At 37.8% G+C, this 20,139-nt stretch overlaps 1 protein-coding gene across 1 annotated transcript in view; it reads right to left on the reverse strand.

Moving 5' to 3' along the window:
* Positions 1 to 5,026: 5,026 nt before the first annotated feature.
* The window catches only part of LOC116510460 (cytochrome b-245 heavy chain), a 31,494-nt gene continuing 16,381 nt past the window's right edge, over positions 5,027 to 20,139 (reverse strand). Inside the window, exons 7-13 of the mRNA XM_032220032.1 lie at positions 19,176 to 19,305; positions 18,502 to 18,594; positions 17,554 to 17,807; positions 16,657 to 16,819; positions 15,022 to 15,168; positions 6,991 to 7,115; positions 5,027 to 6,241 (exon numbers count right to left, since the gene is read on the reverse strand). Coding sequence (XP_032075923.1) covers positions 6,115 to 6,241; positions 6,991 to 7,115; positions 15,022 to 15,168; positions 16,657 to 16,819; positions 17,554 to 17,807; positions 18,502 to 18,594; positions 19,176 to 19,305 — 1,039 coding nt within the window. The 3' untranslated portion in view covers positions 5,027 to 6,114. The remainder of the gene's footprint in view (positions 6,242 to 6,990; positions 7,116 to 15,021; positions 15,169 to 16,656; positions 16,820 to 17,553; positions 17,808 to 18,501; positions 18,595 to 19,175; positions 19,306 to 20,139) is intronic.

Here is a 20,139-nt window from a genome sequence, read left to right on the forward strand (position 1 = left end):
TTGGCTCCGCCCAGGGCCTTAGCTCCGCCCACCATCCTCAGACTAATGGGGCTTGTGAGAGGACTAATTCTGTTTTGGAACAATATTTACGTTGTTTCATCAATTATCAGCAAGATGATTGGGTTGACTTGCTACCGCATGCTGAGGTGGCCTACAACAATTCTGTCCATGCCAGCACTGGTTTCACCCCTTTTCGGGTTGTATTTGGTCAAGATTTTGTTCCTATTCCAGAGTTACCTCGTGACCAACCGCAAGTTTCTTCCGTCACTGAGTGGAGCGAACGTCTGAGCCATATTTGGCCTTTAACTCTTGCTACTTTGGATGCTGCCCATTGTGCTCATAAAAAACAAGCTGATAAGAAGCGTGCGCAACCTTATCAGTACAGAGAGGGTGACCTGGTTTACTTGTCCACAAAATTTCTTCAAACCACACAGAAGTCCAAAAAGTTGGGACCTAAGTATGTTGGTCCATTTCCCATCATCAAAATCATCAATCCTGTTTCCGTTCGATTGCAGCTGCCTAAGCATCTCAACCGTGTTCATCCCGTGTTCCACATTAACCTCATTAAACCTGTTCGTGTTTCTACTTTACGTCCACCTGATGACCCTCCACCTGCTCCCTTGTTGATTGATGGTGAAAGACACTTTGAAGTTCATGAAATACTGGACTCCCGCAGGCGGCGTAATCGCATCCAATACTTATTGGCTTGGAAGCATTTTCCTCCCTCTCATACGGAATGGGTTGACAAATCCCATGTTCGTGCTCCCCGACTGCTTCGGAGGTTTTATGCTACTTATCCTGACAAACCTTGATTTTTCTCTTCCCCCCCCTCTTCTCTCTTCTATGTTTTGTTGTTCGTCTGTTTGTTTGTTTTCTCGTTTTCCAGGCCTGACCGCCTTTTTCCAGGGGACAGCCGGATGTCAGCCTCTGCTTTGCTATCGCTTCGGCTGCCATGAAACGGGGAGGGAGGGCATGGTATTTGGGAGGGGTTACTCATTGTGCTGGAGGAAGGTTCTGGAGTTCACCGACTGATCGGAGTACGCATGCGTGGGTGTTTCCCGCCAGGACTAACGGCACCGACATTCCATCTTTGTGATGCCTTTTGAAGTTATCTCACACCTGACACTTGGAAGAATTATGATTGGACTGGAACTGTGATGCCAAGGGGTGGGGTATGGGCTATTCTATATATCAATTGCTTTCGCGCCTAAATAATCAGACTTCGCTTCGCTATGCCTTTAATCATTCTTAATTAGTAAAAGTACACTTGATTTCCACACATGGAGTCTTGTGGTCTTTCTTTCCTAATTAATTAATGGAGAGGTGTTGACAGCAAGACAAAGACACCCTGTCTAATCCCTCTCTCTGTCTCAGTACTTTCATTGAAGATATTAAAACGTTAAAGCAACAAAACGGACCCCCCCCCCGTGCCCCTTTTTACCTCATTTTATAAGAAAAAATGACCAAGTATCATAGAGCTCCAGGAAATGGCTAGAGAGGTCGCGAGTGTTACTTCCTGGATTTTCCGGGGGGGGAGGGGCCCAGAGGTTGGAGGTCTGCTCCAAAATGGTGGCCAAGTTTCTTTGAAAAATATTTCCCTGGCTAATTTCACCATTTCAATTTGCTCAGTTCTTTGTATTAACATCTACATCATTCTGGGTTTACTTGGAGTGCAAGCCTGCTGGTAAGTGAGCTGGGTTTTTTTCTTTTTTTTTATGTATTTTAAAATAAACTTTTATTTATTGTGCATAGGATTTTTTTAAATTCTGTGTGGATTCTTTTTTTAAATTGTCTTAGACTATTTAAAAAAAGATTCTATCCAAAATAAATTGAAGTGAAACCATGTTTAAAAATTCTATACACAATACTTTGAAATATATTGTGCATAGAAAGAATAGTTTGAAATGTTTTACTTCAATTTATTCTGTGTGGATTCTTTTTTTAAATTGTCTTAGGCTATTTAAAAAAAGATTCTATCCAAAATACAAAATACCAGCTGCAGTTATTCACTTAAGAACTGTGGCAAGAAAGGTGGTATAATGGGCTTAGTGACCAAAGTTACAATGGCATTGAAAAAAGTGACTGATGACCATTTTTCACACTTAGTGACCATTTTCACACTTAGCGACCGTTGCAGCATCCTCATGGTCACGCGATCAAAATTTTGATGTTTGGCAACAGATTCGTATTTATGATGGTTTCAGTGTTCTGGGGTCATATAATCACCTTTTGACAAAGTCAAATGGGGAAACCAGATTCACTTATGTTACTAACTTATCAGCTGCAGTTATTCACTTAAGAACTGTGGCCAGAAAGGTGGTATAGTGACCAAAGTTACAATGGCATTGAAAAAAGTGACTGATGACCATTTTTCACACTTAGCGATCATTTTCACACTTAGCGACCATTGCAGCATCCTCATGGTCACGTGATCAAAATTTTGATGTTTGGCAACAGTTACAATTTATATTTGTAAATTGTAGTTATGTTGAAATTTAAAAAACATTACAATACTATTTTTGCGTTGTATGAAAATTTTTGTTGTTCCGTATAAAATTTTTAATAAAACCCCCCCCCCCCCCAGTCAAAGGTGTCCCCAATCTGAAAATCTGGTCACCTTAGCTAAGACCCCCATCTCCTGGGAGTCTGACCATCAATCAGAATACATTTCTTACACAGGAATAGGAAGCTCCATAATGGGGCCCAAGAGAGGGTATGACATTCAGGCTCTCTCAGCATCTCTTCCCCTTTTTTCCCTTCAAGACCTTCAAGACATGTGATCCCCTTTTTCCCCAGAACCTCAAACCATGTGGTCCTTTCCATCATTAAAACCATCTTTCCAAGCAGCCATCATGTTTCCAGTGTCTTTCTCCCCACTTGGAACTGAATCCGGAAGGACATTTCTTCCAACAGCATTTTAAAAAAAAGAAATATGTTGTCAGGCCTCATTGCTGCAGCCTACACAAGTTTCAATATTTTGAAAGCATCTTTAAGATTCAGGGATCTCCTCTTTAGGGCAAATGCTACACAGGGCATACTCCTGTAATACCAAATACACCTATTAGGAAGAAATATATTTTAGACATAGTGAAACCCCAAATTTATTTGTAGCATTAGCTTTTAGAATCAGCTGATTCAAATTACAATATATTTGCCAGCAAATCTTAATTATGAATTTTAGGTTGGGTTTTTAACACACAGCACAGAGGAACGTAGTCCCTGAATGAATATACCAGAGTGTGTGGTTAAAGTACGTAGTAGAAATGTAAGTTTCATGGTACCTTTCATATTTTTTTTTACTTGTGCTGCTTGATGTAAACAAATCAATAGTATGATGTCGACTTCTTACATATTGAATGGTTTTGGTTTTGGTTTTTTTTTCTGCCTGTCTTCATTTAGCTGTGATCTGCCCATTTTGTGATATATGACTATGAATATTTGGGGGAAATGTATATAACTGAAATAAGAAATGTTAACACTTTTCTGTTTGCCACTGTCATATTTTAACATCTAAATCACAAACATTTTATCATTGTTTCAGACACTATTTTAGTATATTATTATCAAGGAAAGAAAAATACTTAAAATGCAACCCAGTGTACATGCAAATTCTATATGCATGCAAATGTATTAAAAATTATGCATTCCTGCAAAACTTTAAGTGAACAACAAGGGAAGCTGGGAGATAAATGCTTTTTCAGATCAGGAAGCATGGAAGGATGGAAAAAAAGAGCATTTATTTAAATAAAAAACACTGAAAAGTACTAATAATCAGTTTTAATATTTTGAAAAGAATAACTTTATTTCTATTACATGCTTTATGCAGCCCTTATTTACATACACTTTATAGAACTCTATATTCTCTGCCTTTGAATCCAGAATATACTGCTACTGAACTAGACATGCATGAATGGCATTGGAAGGAACACACTATACCTGTGATGGTGAACCTATGGCACGTGTGCCCGAAGTGGCATGCAGAGCCATGTCACCTGGCATATGAGCCATCACTTAATCTTGCAGGTTTCTGGCTCACATGTGCACACGATGATCAGCTGGCCTTTGTGCATGCAGCAGTGCCAGAAACTGGAAGAGCTGGTCTTCCATTTTTTGGTGTAAGCATGCGCACTGGGCAGCTGATTGGTGAGTGCACATGCACACCAGAAACCAGAAGACTTGCTGGCTGGTGCAAAAACAGAAGTTCATTTTCTGGTGAGCACATGTTCCCTGGGCAGCTCCTCTTCATGGTTGTGGTCCAGACGAGCGCTCTCAAAGTACTCCCTTTTTGGTGCCGAAATGGTTCACCATCACTGCACTATACCAACATTTTATTATATTGTATGATGTTCCAGAATTGTTAACATTAAAAAAAAAAACACTGAACGCAATTCAGTCAAGTCTAGACTCAAGTTACAATGAGATTTTTTTTGGGGGGGGGGGACTGTTCTATTAAAATAATCAAAATGTTGACATTCAGTGATTTTTTCATCAATTTGAACTGTTTTCTATTATATCATCCTTTTCTTTCCTTAACTCCCAGCTAGAAAAAAGTACACTCAAAATTCATTGACTAGTATTTTATTCAGCTTCACATCAAAAATTATAAAATATTAAAAAGGATTAAGAAGAACAGAAAGAGTACATAAAATACAAATAAAGAGAGGTAAGGCAGAATATGACTTCAGTCAATGGATACTAAAGGAAATAACATTTAAGAAGTCAGTAAGTACTGTATTAATAGTTTTAGTAATAAAATACTGCTAAGAAATATATTTACTAAATGCTGAACTAATGCTTATTATAATACATTTCAGCAAATCAATAATAACCCAGTAGATTTCATGACAAATTGCTTGGATTTCATAAAATTAACAACAAAACAGGAAATAAATTTGTTCAATCAGTGATCAGGGTAAGAATGCAATTAAGCACTATCCAATCAATGACAATGGTTTAAAAAACCCCTCAGATCCTTCAATTTGTTTCTCTGTATCCAGGTATGTTATTTGTCTGCCAATCTTATTGCTGCTATGTGAAATTTAGCAATATTACACAGCATCTAACAAGAAGAAGGCCATAAAAATAGTTTCGTTTTGTCCTGTTAATGATATCAGTAAAGGAACAATTAGATTTGCTACCTACCCTGGATCAGAGCAGTATAGTAGCAAATATTAGATGTCTCAACAACATATTTGCTGCAAGGACAAGTTCCTTTAAACTTGTGGACTGAATAGTTTGTAGGGTATGATATTAAACTGAGCTCTAAAATGCTCTTTAGTGTGTAGCAGAAACCAATACAACTAGATATCTGTTTGATTTCCATCTGGGATATATTATACAAACTCTAACTTGGGCTAGAATACAGCTAATGCCATTCTGATATTCAGTATTTTAAATCCTTTCTCTAATAATTCTCCTAATCTGAGAATATACCAAGAAGAAGAAGAAGAGTTTCATTTTCAGGTGTGCTATTTCTACTCTAGGAGACACACAAAATACACATCTAAGCGCCTGAAGCAGTGTTTGCAAAATTTTATTTATATAGCCTCAAGAGATTTATAATGAGCATTGTAATTGAACACCTTAGAGCATTTGTACTATAATTTTAGCGTGGCTTGTATACACTGTCTGTCCTTTGTTTACCAGTAGCAACCTATTGAGATTGGTGATGTTGAGAGACAGTGATTGGTTCAAAATCACTCAATGAGTTCTGTGGTTGAATAAGGAACTAACTCTGGATCAGATTTTGGCATGCTGGGTGAGTTGAAAGAGTCCATGGTCTGCACATTGCCCAGCTTGCCATAAAACGTATATTGTAATCCACAATATATTTGGATTACACACTAATATAAAATAATACAGATCCCTTTATGGTTTATGGTTTAACACAATATATGAACTCAATCTGTATTTGACAATGTTAATATATCCTAAGCCTTTTAAGAAGACTTGCCATGGGGTTAAAAAAGGATCAGTTTAAAACTGTATATTCTTCCTCTAAAGTACATAATATCAAACAAACGTGAAACTTTTAATAACATTCCAGTGAAATATTAATGTCACATTAATTTCAATTAATTCACCATGGCTAAATTAAATTTTGTAAGTACATCTTCAAAAATTTTCTTTGTTGAATATAAAGTGTATGCCTCTTGGGTCAGCTTCTGAATTATTAATGCACATTTTATTTAGAGTTTCAGCCAAGGCTTCAGGTCCACATAGGAAAACACCAACCCTGGAACTGAAGATATAAAGCGAAAAGCAGATATTTAGGTCCCAAATATACTACATAATATAAGTAGGGATATTGAACAGGAAATTGAACTTGGGCATTATAATCTGCCCAATCTTATGTTTATCAAAATTCTCATAAGGTAAGTTCACCCTTTAACACTGGTAGCAACATTCTCAGGTTGTGTCAGGTGCAAGGAATGACACTGAACAGCAAGTTTATCGCTACTTGCTTAATTATAACAATCTCTCCAGACTCACTACTGAACAAGTGGATAAGTACTCCAAGATTTTTTTTTTGTGGTGGTGGTGGTGGGGGGGCTTTGCTTTCCATTGCTTCTTCTCTTCAGTGATTTCAGGCTAGCCAGTCTCTTAACTCCTTCCCCCACTTCTATAGGAGAAGGACTGGCAAAGTCAGGGGAGGAGTAAAAAGAAGGTCAGCCTCAAATTGTTATGTAACCACAAACTAAGTCCACCCCCCCTTCAATTACCACTACCTTTATCTAACTATAATCGGGTGCTGAGCTTAGTTGAAAAGATACCTGTGCATAGGCTTTTAGCTATAAGTAAGTTAAATTGAACCTTAATGCATGAATTTGATCTTTCACACCTGTCAACTTCAACTGCAGATCCCATCATAGGTTTGGCACAAAGTCCAAAGTGGCAAAAATCAACAGGAACCAGCACTTATTAAACCAATGAAACAAAAGTAATTATATACTAATATAATAAAATTTAATAATTGCACAAGAAACCTACTTTGGATGTTGGCCTGCAATTGTTTTGAACTCATTTTCCCAATTTGGTCTTCCATATTGAGTTTTCTGCTTCAAACCTGTAATCACATCTTTCTCCTCATCATGATGCATTGTAAAATGAGTTGCCTAGAAAATTAAAAGCAAGAAATAGCCTTATTAGCAGATTGTTAGGTAACTTTTTGTAAGAAACTAGAAGATTGTTAGGAAAGTCTTTGTCTTTTCCAGTTGTAATTTCTAGCCAGCACAATCGACATAAGTTGAAATCCAATACAACCTGAATGAAATAGATTGGGAAATATAAGCAGAGTTACTGTATTGATATAAAAAAGAGAGGGAGGGAGAGATTGGTTCCAAATGATAGCCTCCAAATAAACCAATAGCATCCAACAAAGAAAAATATAACACAAATCCAACAAATATGTATTGTATATGTTGGAGGAAAAACTAAGGAAGAGGCCTCTCAATATTTCCTGATGGCTTGCCCTAATGTGAGTATAGTGTCCTGTTTCTTGAGGCTAAGAATGCATGATGTTATTTTTGATCTAACTATTGCAAACAACCCAATTTTCCTTGCATTGCATCAAAAAACAGTATTGTCTTACTTCTGGTGGAACAAACAGCATTTATCAGTCTTTTGTAGTACTTCATTTAATTGTTGGCAAATGACTTTTTGCCACTTGGCTACTGTGCATTGTGGTAGTAATGCCCACTCCCTTTTACCATTTTGTCCTGGTCAATTCTGAAGTTACCATTCCCTGATGGGTTTTGAACCTCTGTGTTTTTTTCTTTTTCTTTGATGCAGTGAAAGGTTGTTTTGTTTAAATAGGCTCATCAGCACAAACCCAAGACCATTTTTGTTTCTTCTAACAGGCTCACAAGTGGGGGGTTGAAATGGTGGACTTTCTACTTTTTCACTGAGTGAAATTGATAAAAATTCCACTAGAGCGCAAATGACAAGAAGAATGATAAAGCCTGTCCCTTCCTACTCTGATCGATCAGTGGATGCACTCAGAGGTGGTATTTAGCCAGTTCTGACAAGTTCTGGAGAACTGGTAGTGGAAATTTTGAATAGTTCAGAGAACCAGCAAATAGCTGGCCTTGCCCCTGCTGCCTCCCAGCTGATCTTCTTTTGTTGCCCTGAGTAGAAGAATGGAGCTGGAAAGCAAGTTAGTGGAGTATGGAGGGAATGGGGATTTTGCAATATCCTTCCCCTGCCATGCCCACAAAGCCACGCCATTCCCACAAAGCCATGTCACACCTTCAAAACCACACCCACAGAATCAGTAGTAAAAAAAATTGAATCCTACCACTGGATGCACTGGATAGGAAAGTGTTGAATATGAAGGAGTATCAAGCAAGCAAGGCTCTCCCAAAAGATCCACCAACATGAAATGAAACTAAGTGGTGCTTATTTTATGAGATGGATGAGAGGGATAAAACACCAGGGCAGTGCACTAATCAAAGAAACTATTGCTAGACAAATATCTGGTTGCCTTGGTTGCCAAATCTGAAGAGCAATTTCTTAAGCTGATTTTAATTCTATCCAGCACAGAAAACAAGCATCTTAAAACTCCTGGTTCAGAAGATCCCTTAGCATGCAATGAATATTTACTGAACTACAGTCATCTTCATGGAGATAATTTTCATTCTACCATATATTACCCCAACAGTAATTTCATAAATAACCTAAATAAATAAATACATTTATTTATTTTTTTATATTTCTAAACCACTCATCTTCCTCAAAGAGACCATTTAAATCACAACCGCAGGGACTTAATTGCATATAATCAACATGCAGTATGTAGTTTATTTATTTCTAATTTAGATGGTATATGAAGGAAAGAGAAGAAAGTCTATCACCTTGAAAAAAAACTATATATTTTTGTATCCTAACACATGTACACACAAAACACTTGTTTTCACAGATATTATCAGAGTATGAATGTTCATAGACTGGAATAGACATGGCAACAGGTCAGCCAATGGGGACTGTTTGGAAACTGAAATACAGTATTTGTTTGTATGGGACCATAAGAAGCAGTTTGGAGTCTGGGCATGGCTTTGACTTGCTGAACTGTATATAAGAGTTGGTTTGGCCTCTGTAACTTTGCAGCATCTATACAATATATGAGGCCTCTATATCTCTCTATTCTGTTAATAACTTGCTTCTATGAACATTGCTTCTGTGTTCCTGATTTTGTATGCTGACCTCTGCTGTATGGTATTGTATATAAAGAAATTTCTTATGTAATTGAATCCTGCTGAAGTTCATTTGCTTGTGTGCTGGTCAGATCTACTGTACAAACTCTGACAGGTTCTGGGCCAAGAGCACACAGTAAGACTGAATTGTAATTAAGTTGAAGGACTGCCTGTGTTATAGTAAAAGAGAACAAGGCAGAGAAAGATTGCAGGATAGTTGTTGAATTCAGGGAGAACTCTCTGCCTCATTTGAGGCAGAAGAATTATATTATTTGGGCTGCAAAGATGGAGTGTTTCCTGCAGGCTAAGGAACTCTGGGATAGTATTGTTAATCCACCCCAGGCACCATTGGTACCAGCTGACCAGAGGCAGCATGATAAGGCACTGGCCTACATCATCTTGAGTTTAGAAGATGAACAATTTTTGAATGTGGATGACTTGAAGACTGCAAAGGTTGAGGTTTGGCTGAAATTGAAAAGTGTTCATGTGAGTGCATCAGCATGTAATATTGTGCAATTATCGAGAAAATTATACAGAACCTGACTTGAACCACATGATTCTGTGGAGCAGCATTTATTGCACATGCAGACTTTATTCATTGAGCTGGATCAGCATGGGATGCAGATTCCTGAATCTCAAAAGGTGCTGTTGGTGTTAAACAGTCTTGATGAAATGTGGGATTGTTTCAGCTGTTTTTGAGTGCAAATCAACCACCAGCACCACCAGCATCATCAACACCACCAGCACCAGCAGGTGAACCAGCACCAGCACTACCAGTGCCAGTACCAGCATCACCAGCACCAGCAGCACCACCAAGACCAGCACAAACACTTCCACCACTTGAAGTCAGAGAAAGCAGCAAGTCCATCCCTTCCACTGAAAGTCTTTAAAAACTTCCTGACTGCTGGAGTTTGCAGCAATACAGACACTTCAAGGAAAAGGATGATAGACTGGCAGTGCCCGACAAAATGTTAAGTTGTGAGTACTATGTGAAACATGGGTTCTCATTAGAGAAAGGTTTTCATGTTTCCAGAGAATGGAAAAATTTCCAGGTTGAGGCAGCAGGGACAAATAAGGAGAATCAGCAATCATCTCTCAGAAAAAAAATTGAAGGAACATTTTCAATCAAAATCACACACCATTTGTAGAGAGAATATTAAACAACGGGAGAAGGATGCTTTAACCAAATCCATAGATAAGTCAACTGGCAAACATTTATCCAGTACTAGGACAATATTGTTTACAGTTTACAATCTGGCACAAAGATGTAAACTATTCTCAGACACTGAAGGGCAGGTTGATTTGCTAACTGCAATTGGAGTAGATCTGGGAGTAGGCTTGAATTCACAGAGATCCACAGTGAAAATAGTTGAATTCATTGCAAATGAAATTAAAAACACTGTGTTTGCCAGCATTATTGCAAAGAATCTGAAAGTGTGTTTGATTATTGATGAAGCTTCAATGCTATCAATGTGTTGGTTTTTGTTAAAATTGAGGATTTCGAATGCCCAGCAACCATTTTTGTTGAGCTGCTGGAATTGGAGAAACAAGATGCGGAGACCATATGTTCTGCAGCAATGGGAAGCTTACATAAAGTTGCGTTGACCACCGAATATCTGTGGAAGCATTTAATAGCATTCTGCTCCAATGGTGCCAGCATTATGCTTGGGAAAAATTCTGGGGTAAGCACCAGAATAGCTAAAGACTTCCCAAACATTGTAATCTGGCACTGCTTGAACCATCACCTCCAACTTGTGCTGGATGACTCCATAAAAGACATCAAACAACTGAACCACTTCAAAATATTCTTTGACAAGATGCACACCACTTTCCATAAATCCTACAAGAGGCAGACAGAACTTTTCCAAATTTCTGAACAAATGGGCATTTAAATCGTGAAGATTGGCAGAGTTTTGGAACCAAGATTGACTGCTTGTAGTTTAAGGTTAACCATAGCTGTGTAGCGTGCTTATCCAGCACTACATCAATATTTTTCTGGGCAATGAAAAAATTCCAGGCATGGCTGCCCTTTTTGAAAATTTAAATTTTTTGAGTGATTTGACCATCATGATTGATATTCTAAATGAGATTTCGCTTATGTCAAATGCACTGCAGGGGAGAAACACAGATATCATCAAGGCCCAAAAATTGGTATTGAGATCAATTAAAGCACTTGAAATGCTTAGACAGGGAAAAGGCCCATATGAATAAAAGGTTAATGGAATGATAGCTTCAGAAGCCTTCCAAAACATAAAATTAGTTCAAAATCAACTATTTGTTGCCCTTCCTTGTGAAAAACTTTTGGCAAGCACCATCACCAATTTGAAGAAAAGGCTGATGGATTGTGAACATCTAAAAACAACTAGCAAATTGCCAGACGCAAACAAATTACAATTTCTCACATATTTGGAGCCGGATTACTGGAACATTGAAGATGTAGTCATTCCATGGGCAGAAGCAGAGGCAGGATTGATTGAATTTGGCAAAATGTTTAATTATGAAATTGATTTGAATGACTATAGAGATTTTTTGGAAAATGTACTCAAAGATCCAAAGAACTACAAAATTCCTGACAGTGTCAAAAAAGCTGGAGATATTGTCAGGACAATTGCTGTTAGTTCAGTAAAAGCAGAAAGGGGGTTCTCAAAAATGAACCACATATGTTCAGAACAAAGAACCCGCCTAACTGTTCCAAACATTAGTAATCTGATGACAATAAGCATTATGGGCATGCCTGTTAAAAGATGGGACCCAATTCCTTCAGTCAAAAAGTGGCTCTGAGCACATCATCACATGGCTGATGATCCATGAGTGAAGAGCAAAAGAAGTGCAACTGAAGAGTCTGGAAACGAAAGAACAATCTGGAGACATCTTCAACCACAAAACCAATAACACAAGTAAGTACTTGAGTGAATCTTTTTCATTGTGTTATTCTTATGTAAGATGTAAGTGCATGCAATTAAAGTCTTCCTTCCTTTTTTTAATTTTATTTTTATTTTTTATTTTCAAAACAAACACAACATCCTTCTTTACATGCCGTAGAAAGTATATCAGTTGGTTACAAAAAGACTTTCGTGCATCTCTTCCAAAGTCAACAAACATAATTCATATTAACTGAAGTATTTTAACAGATATTTATACATGTTACCATCGTCGTATCTCCATTTTCATTTGACTATAATTGTTTAAACATCCTTCATCATAAAATATACCAAGATTTAATACATAACCACATACTGGCCTTTCATTTACTATTTCTAAAATCCTCCACTAACACTGAATCCTTACGTCCTATTCTAGCTAAACATCCATAATATTTAATAACAAAATTTTCTAATCCTCCTTTCCAAATCACTGTTTAGAATTTACATCCAGTTTCCTTATGTTGTACCCATATCTATATATACGTTATTATCCTTATCCCTCCTTTATTTAACTATAGCCTGTATCATAACATTTCCCCCCTAATAATCAAAACTTTAACTGTATCTAACTTAATTCTTTTTTTATTAACCTTTATATATAATCCAAAGGGATTTCTAATCTTCCTTTCATGGGTACCATCCAATATTCATATCCAATTATACTCATCATGACACTACACATTGTATACATTAGTAACATTACCAATTATTTATTTAAACTATATCTATTGTCAATAAATTTCACCAAATTATACTCTTCCATCTATCAACTATCTTTCCAATAGCAAAACAGTCTCATATCTTCTGCCATTTGTGGTGTCAGTCCTCTAATCATCTCCTTAATCAACTTTGTATGGACTCCTCTTAGCAACTCCTTGCTTATAAGATCTCTCATGTAATCTTGATGCCCTTCTTCTGTTTCCTTAATCAGCTTATCTTTGATTGTCAGTAGTGTTATCAATGATATTGCTAATAAAATTTCTCTCTTTAAATCCATACATTCTTTTGTTTTTTCTTCTTCTGTATCTTGCCATCTGGGATAAATTTCCCCTCCATTTAATTCCTCTTTCAGTATTCCACTCTTTCCATTTTCAGAAACAAACCAATCACCATAAATATCAGCAAATTTAATTTCTTTATATTCATTTTCCACTTCGATTTTTTGGGTTTTAACCACCATGTTTTCCACTTGATAAACAACCTCAACTACTTCATCATATTTTGTTGTTAGATGCTCTAAGTCTTCCAGCTTCTTCTCTATCCTCTCATATGTATTTGATAATTTCTGTATTTCTGAGAATATCTTTCACAAGCTTAAGGTTTTTTTCTGCTGTTGAAATTGTGCCATTATCTCCAGCTAACAAACACAGCTGCTCTAGCTTGGAAGGTTAATAAGATTAAGCATAGATTCACAATAATGTTTTGTTTTCACTTTTCTCTGGTTAAAGATATACTTCAAAGGGACATCTGTATGCTTTCCTTCTTATCACTCTCTATAACCAAGCAGTGAGTCCTTGTAGTACCAAGCCAAAATAATCAGTGAGAAAAATAAGAGTGTTTCGTTTCCAATACACAAACCTTCCAGCCTCTGAGTAGCAGTGTTATTGTTGCAAATTTCCTTGTTTCTTTTTGTATCTTTTTTGTATTTCAAGTTAAAAAGGAGTCCGATTTTTGAATGAGTTAGGAGAACACCCACAGTAATGAAAGAGGAAAATTTTAGTCCATAGGTTACAGAGAATAATTAAAGAAAAAAAAGTAGAAGAAAACTTAATCCATTTGTTTTAAAAGACTTGCATAAATTCCATTCATGAAGATAGCATTTAAAAAGTAAGATAACCCACTGTCCAAAACCATTCCAAATTTAATTCCATCACTTAATTCTTCTGTTCTCCAATCTAAATTAATTTTAAGTTTTTTATAGACAGTCTCTTTTTAAAATGGTAAAAGTTCCTCACCAGCTGGAAACATTTTCTCTTTCCATATCCTTCCGTTTTTGGAGCTGCCCTGACTTCATCAGCCTTGGCTGAATTTTTTGTTGCCGGCTTGAAGAACTTCTCTTGCATCGACCAGGGATTTTGCAATGTCCCTGAGGTCAGCAAGACATATTCTTCCTGTTCACCATCTCTGCGGGACAGTTTAGGTTTGATTGCACCACGCAGCGGCAAAAGTATCGGCTGCAGTCTTGGACCATCGAGACCGCACCTCTGTATCATTGTGATGTTGGCTCCTCCTCTCCTAAAGTCTTCCTTTCTGTGTCTCTTCTTTGTGCAGGCCATTCATTGGAGCAAGATGTTCAGGTGGGGGTGTTGAAGAATAATCATCAGAATAATCATCTTTCCTCTGTAAGTTTTATTGTTTTGTGTGCTTGTTTCATCCTTATGCAGTGCATGCAATTGAAGATTTCCTTTCTGTGTCTCTTCTTTGTGCAGGCCATTCATTGGAGTAAGTTGGTCAGGTGGTGGTGTTGAAGACCAACAGGATAATCATCTTTCCTCTGTAAGTAGCTGTTTTATTGTTTTGTGTATTTATTTTATTCTTATTTTAGTAGTAAGTGCACAAAATAATACATTTACTTTTTTATATCTTCTTAGATCATTCGTTGGGGCAAAAAATTCAGTGACATCAACTTAACTTCTCCCACCCATCACATAACTGCCAAGCGACTCCCACCCAGTCACATGACTGTTAAGGCACTCCAACCAGGTCACATGACTGCCAAGCGACTCCAAGCCTGTCACATTACCATCAAGCCATGCCCACAAAATAGGCCACACCCACAGAATAGGTAGTAATTTTTTTCAAACCCACCACTGATCCAGTCCCGCCATCCAGATCCCAGTGCATAGGGGATATGCAGTGATTGCCTGCCTTTCTTAAAGATCCAATTGCTCTGATTCAATAGTTACCTGAGATTCATCCCAGCCAGTAAGATAGATGTTGTAACTGAGAAAATCTGTCTGATCCTTTTCTTGCATTTGAGCCTCCGCTGATTGTAAGAGATCAGCAAACCATTCAAAGGCATGGGTATCTCGGCAGAGCCAATAAAAATAGATCTGAGGGAATAAAATTGAACATGTTCATATTAGATCCTCTTTAGTTAGATGACTTTGTTCACTTTCTCATTCAGGATAACAGAAACCTCAATACACACCTGGCAAACACAGCTATTTTCTTCCAGGTTCAACTGTACTAAGCTCATGTTTTTACTTTCAAGATAGTACTATGCTCATGTTTTAAAAGCCAGTCCAATGCTTTTCCAAAAGAACACTAAACTCTTACTTACAGTAAGCTTGAATACCTGATAAGTGTCAGACATCACTCAGGCAGATGTTCAGTCTCACCAAGCCAAAATAGGAAGTTTCTGTTATCTGGGTCTTGCTGATTTTCTCACCTCTGAAGCAGTGGTGGGATTCAAAAAAATTTACTACCAGTTTGGTGGGTGCAGTATTGGCTTGGTGGGCATAGCTTGGTGGGCGTGGCAGGGGAAGGATACTGTAAAATCTCCATTCCCTCCCCACTCCAGGGGAAGGTTACTGCAAAATCCCCATTTCCTCCTGATCAGTTGGGATTTGTGAGAGAGAGAATAGATGGGGGTGGGGCCAGTGAGAGATGGTATTTACCAGTTCTCTGAATTACTCAAAATTTCCATTACCGGTTCTCCAGAACTGGTCAAAACCTACTGAATACGACCTCAGGTCTGGAAGAATTGCTGCTTTTCTGTGGCTTCTATCAACAAGGGTATTGTGTGATGATATTCTTTTCACTATTATTTTATTATTATTTCTGACTCACTAGAAATGTCTGTGACTGGCCAATAAGACTCACATGCAGTTTCAATTTGCATGTTATCATTTGTGTAGTATCGTGTTTAACTTAATTCCCTTGGGAAAGTGTCATTTTCTCTGCTCCATTCCAACTTTAGAAGTTTGTTGCTATTATGCATAGAGTAACAGGAGCCAAGCAAATGCCAATTGCTAACTGCATCAGCAACCAAATGGCCAGTGAGGAATGTCTATTTTTTCATAGAAAATTGTGTTAGAAAAAGGGAGAAATGCTGTTTTAAAATTAGGAAGAAAATGATATTAGCTGAGGATAAAACAAAAGAAATATAATATGATGCATACATACATACATACATACATACATACATACATACATACATACATATATATATATATATATATATATCCATATATATCCATATATATCCATATATATCCATATATATCCATATACATACACACACACACACACACACAAACACACATATATACATACACACACATACATACATACACACACATCATATTATAATGTAAATCTGTCTTTTTCAACTTGGCCATATTAATTGGAAATTGTAAAGTCCAAGACATCTGAAAAAGATGGGGAAGGGTGGGGAAAGTTGGATGTGAAATACTAGTATTGTGCATTGACATACTCATGAATAAATCACAGCTGGGCATATATTGCTCCCCATTTTTATATGCTCTTGAATGTTAGAAAACAAATGCTGAATGCTCAGGAACAGATTGTGGACATACCTTTTTGAGTCTTAGGTCCATGGCATTATTGCAGTACTTATACCACACAGATTTGAGAATTGATGCAAAAGGGGTAACCCCTATGCCAGCACCAACAAGCATCACTGTTTCATAACTGAACACATCTTCACTAGCAGTACCAAAGGGACCATCTACAGCTATCCTAGAATGGGAAGATAAGGTTTCAGATTTTATTGTTTGATTGAAAGTTTATAGTATAATTTATTGTTACTGAGTCATACTGTAGTAATTTACCACCAGGCTGAAGCCAACCTTATTCTATTTAGGGACTATTCCATATTTTGAAGAATTTATTTTAATTGTGATCAGAGCCCATAATAATAAAGCAAAGATAGTACCAATAATAGGCACCTTGAGTGCAATCACAAAACTTCTGGACCACCACTTCAACACATTGGCAATGACAAAATCATTATCAATCAGATGCAAAAGGTAGCTTTATTTGGAACAGCTTATATCCTGCAATGAAACCTTTAAGACCATCAAACAATGACATATGTCTACCCCAGGCAGCTTTACTGCAACAGCTTATACCCACAATTAATTAATTAATTAATTCAACAATATCTGCCTATCCCAGGTCCTTGATAGGTAGATAAAAGTGCCAAGCCCAGTCTAAACATCTGGCTAACTGTGCAACAAGCCATAAAAATAATTGTAATGGACTCTAGTTTGAGCTCACAGTGCTGATAAACTCACAACTCACTTTGCGTCATGGAATATCTGATCTTTCACAATACAATTAAGCCATTTAAGATTTTTTCCATTTTGATAGTAGTGAATAGCACTGAGAGGGTTCAAACTTAATTTTATCATTGACACTTTATAACAAGATATTTCATAGAAAATATAATTACTAATATGATGAATACATACTTAGGAAGTTTCCAAGCTTCTTGGAGTTGTTCTTTGTCACAGCCACAAGCTTTAAACAAACCGTCTGTCCAGTCGCCTACAACACGTATATGAATGCTGAAATAATCTTCTTCAGGGGCAGAAGTCAGTGTGAAAGGATGCCATTCCAGTACAGATACTTCAGGACATTTGACAAAAATGTACTGTCCAACTTCCATCTTGAAGCCTTTCTTTTTCATCTGGAGCTCAAAGGTTTGGAAAGGATGTGTGACAACCTGACACAAGAAATAAAATTCTCAGAATGCCATAGGAAATAAGTTTGTCCTAAGTTAACACAAGTTTGATAAAGGAAGCAACAAAAGGTAGTCCAATATTTATTTAGAATTTGAATTTCATTCAAATTTGAATATTTTGAATATTGTGAACTGTTAAATATATTAATGCTGGAAAGACAGTTCCAAATGAATATGTTAAATACTTTGATGATTAATTTGGAAATTTCTTCCCAGGATTGGGTCTCATTATTGTAGGTATCTATGTCTGTAGGTAACACTGATGATGAGGCAACCACAAAATGACTAACATTTTGAGTAGCATAAGACATGTAAGATATCTTTATGACTCTTATCGAGAGGTGGGCTGCATATACTTTTAACAGCTAGTTTGTCGAAAATGTGAGAGAGAGCGCACACCTGCTTCACATACGTAGGCTACACACACATGCCTTCTGCACTTGTGCGCAACACCTAAAACAGGGCTTTTTCTATGAGGGCGGCTTCTTGCACACCTGCTAGGTCAGCCACAGTTAGTAGAATGGAAGAGGCATGCAAATCAGCTTGGCTGCGGGGCAGGGCAGGACAGCTGGAAAATGAGATAGTGTCCTGGTGGATCAGCGGGATCAACCAGTGCTCAGAACTACCGGTTTGGGTAAACCAGTCCAAACTGGCAGCAGCCCACCACTGCTCTTACCTTTGTAATAACTACTTTTTGCTGTGAGCGCCAAAACCTCACCAGTCTCTCGCAAATATACAGAACCATAGGGCCAATGATCCATTTCCATGTCTGCCAAGATAATGAGTAAAAGGAGAATGAAGAATTGTTTAACTTTTCTTAATAAATATTCACACATGACACTATTCGATTTCATCTAACATGGTTCAACTGAAACAATGATTTTCAAATTACAGTGGCTGTGCATACATGTTAAACTAAAATTAATCACTTTATGATTTAACACGAGATGTGAACTCTCTCTCTTAAATAGAAAGACAGCTGCTTTGTATATACCAGAATTTGTTTCAGTTGTGAAATCAGACATTAGCCTCTTGCACAGAGAAGAAGTTTGTTGTTTGCAAAAGCTTATGGTTATTGGTTAATAGGAAGTTGCATCTTTCACAAATCTTTAATTTCAGAAGTCTTGCTGTTAAGAGAGATGTTGTCCTTTGTCTGAAACTACTCTTGAACATATGAATGAAAAGATGTTTGCATCAAATATTTATAATAATGTTCTTATAAGTTATGATTGAACCCTCAAATGTTTTCTCTAACTTTCCTTTCCTTCAGCAAACTCTAACATTAACATTAAAAATTCAGCAGTCTTTACAGTTGTGTAGTTTTTTTAACAAGGAAGCAAGAGATCATACCATGGGAGGATTTCCAGCAAACTCTGGTTTAGGACATGAAGACATTTTCCCCCAGGCTGTGAAATTTTTGGCACACACTTCTGGCTTATGCAACAAAAGGCTTTCAGGGGTCTGCCTACGTACAATTCTTCTGCAAATAACAACAAGCATTTGGAGCAATTATACTGATCCATTGTAAAAACATCCACTAATCCAATTACATATATCTTCAAGTTCAGTGTTAAAAAGCAAAACGTTATGGAAAAAGTCCATTCATATTAGCTGTTTCAGGAGTTCATATTCCATTATTTTGAATTATAACGACATCAGCCCCAGACTGCATGACCAGTTGGGAACTATAGCCTAAAGCATGGGCTCCCAAACTTCTGGGCACCAGGGACCAGTTCTGTGAAGAAAGGTTTTTCTGTGGACTGTAGTTTCGCATGTTACCTGCATTACCTGCAAAGATGCAGCTTTGCTTGTTTGCACAACCCAGTTTCTGGATTCCCCAGACCGGTACCAGTCCATGGACCAGGGGTTGGGGACCCTTGGTCTAAAGACATCAGCAGAGGTGGTATTCAGCTGGTTCAGGTGAACCAGCAGTGGAAATTTTAACTGGTTCGCCGAACCTGCAAATACTACCTCTGGCTGGCTCCCCCCCCCCACCTGCCTGGTTGCCTGGTCACCGCTCTCCCCACCTGCCCCACCCAGTCACTCTTTACCTTCCCAGTGGCATAGCACACTCTGTGTGGCACTCATTTGAGCATGCGCACAATCTCTGCTCTGCGGCTGTTGCAATGCCTGCACCCCAGCTGAGCTGCCTCCTCCTGCCTACAGGTAAACCTGCCAGTCATGCTATCCCCCTGTCCACAGAGCTGGCTGTGCCCCCCCATCCCCACGCTCACGTAGCTGGCAAAGCCACCAATTCAGTTCCATTCCAGGCCATGCTGGCTGTGGCCTAGCTTGCTTCTCCCCCATCCCCGGG

Source organism: Thamnophis elegans, chromosome 6, assembly GCF_009769535.1.
Source record: "Thamnophis elegans isolate rThaEle1 chromosome 6, rThaEle1.pri, whole genome shotgun sequence".
In the NCBI taxonomy this organism is placed as follows: Eukaryota; Metazoa; Chordata; class Lepidosauria; order Squamata; family Colubridae; genus Thamnophis; species Thamnophis elegans.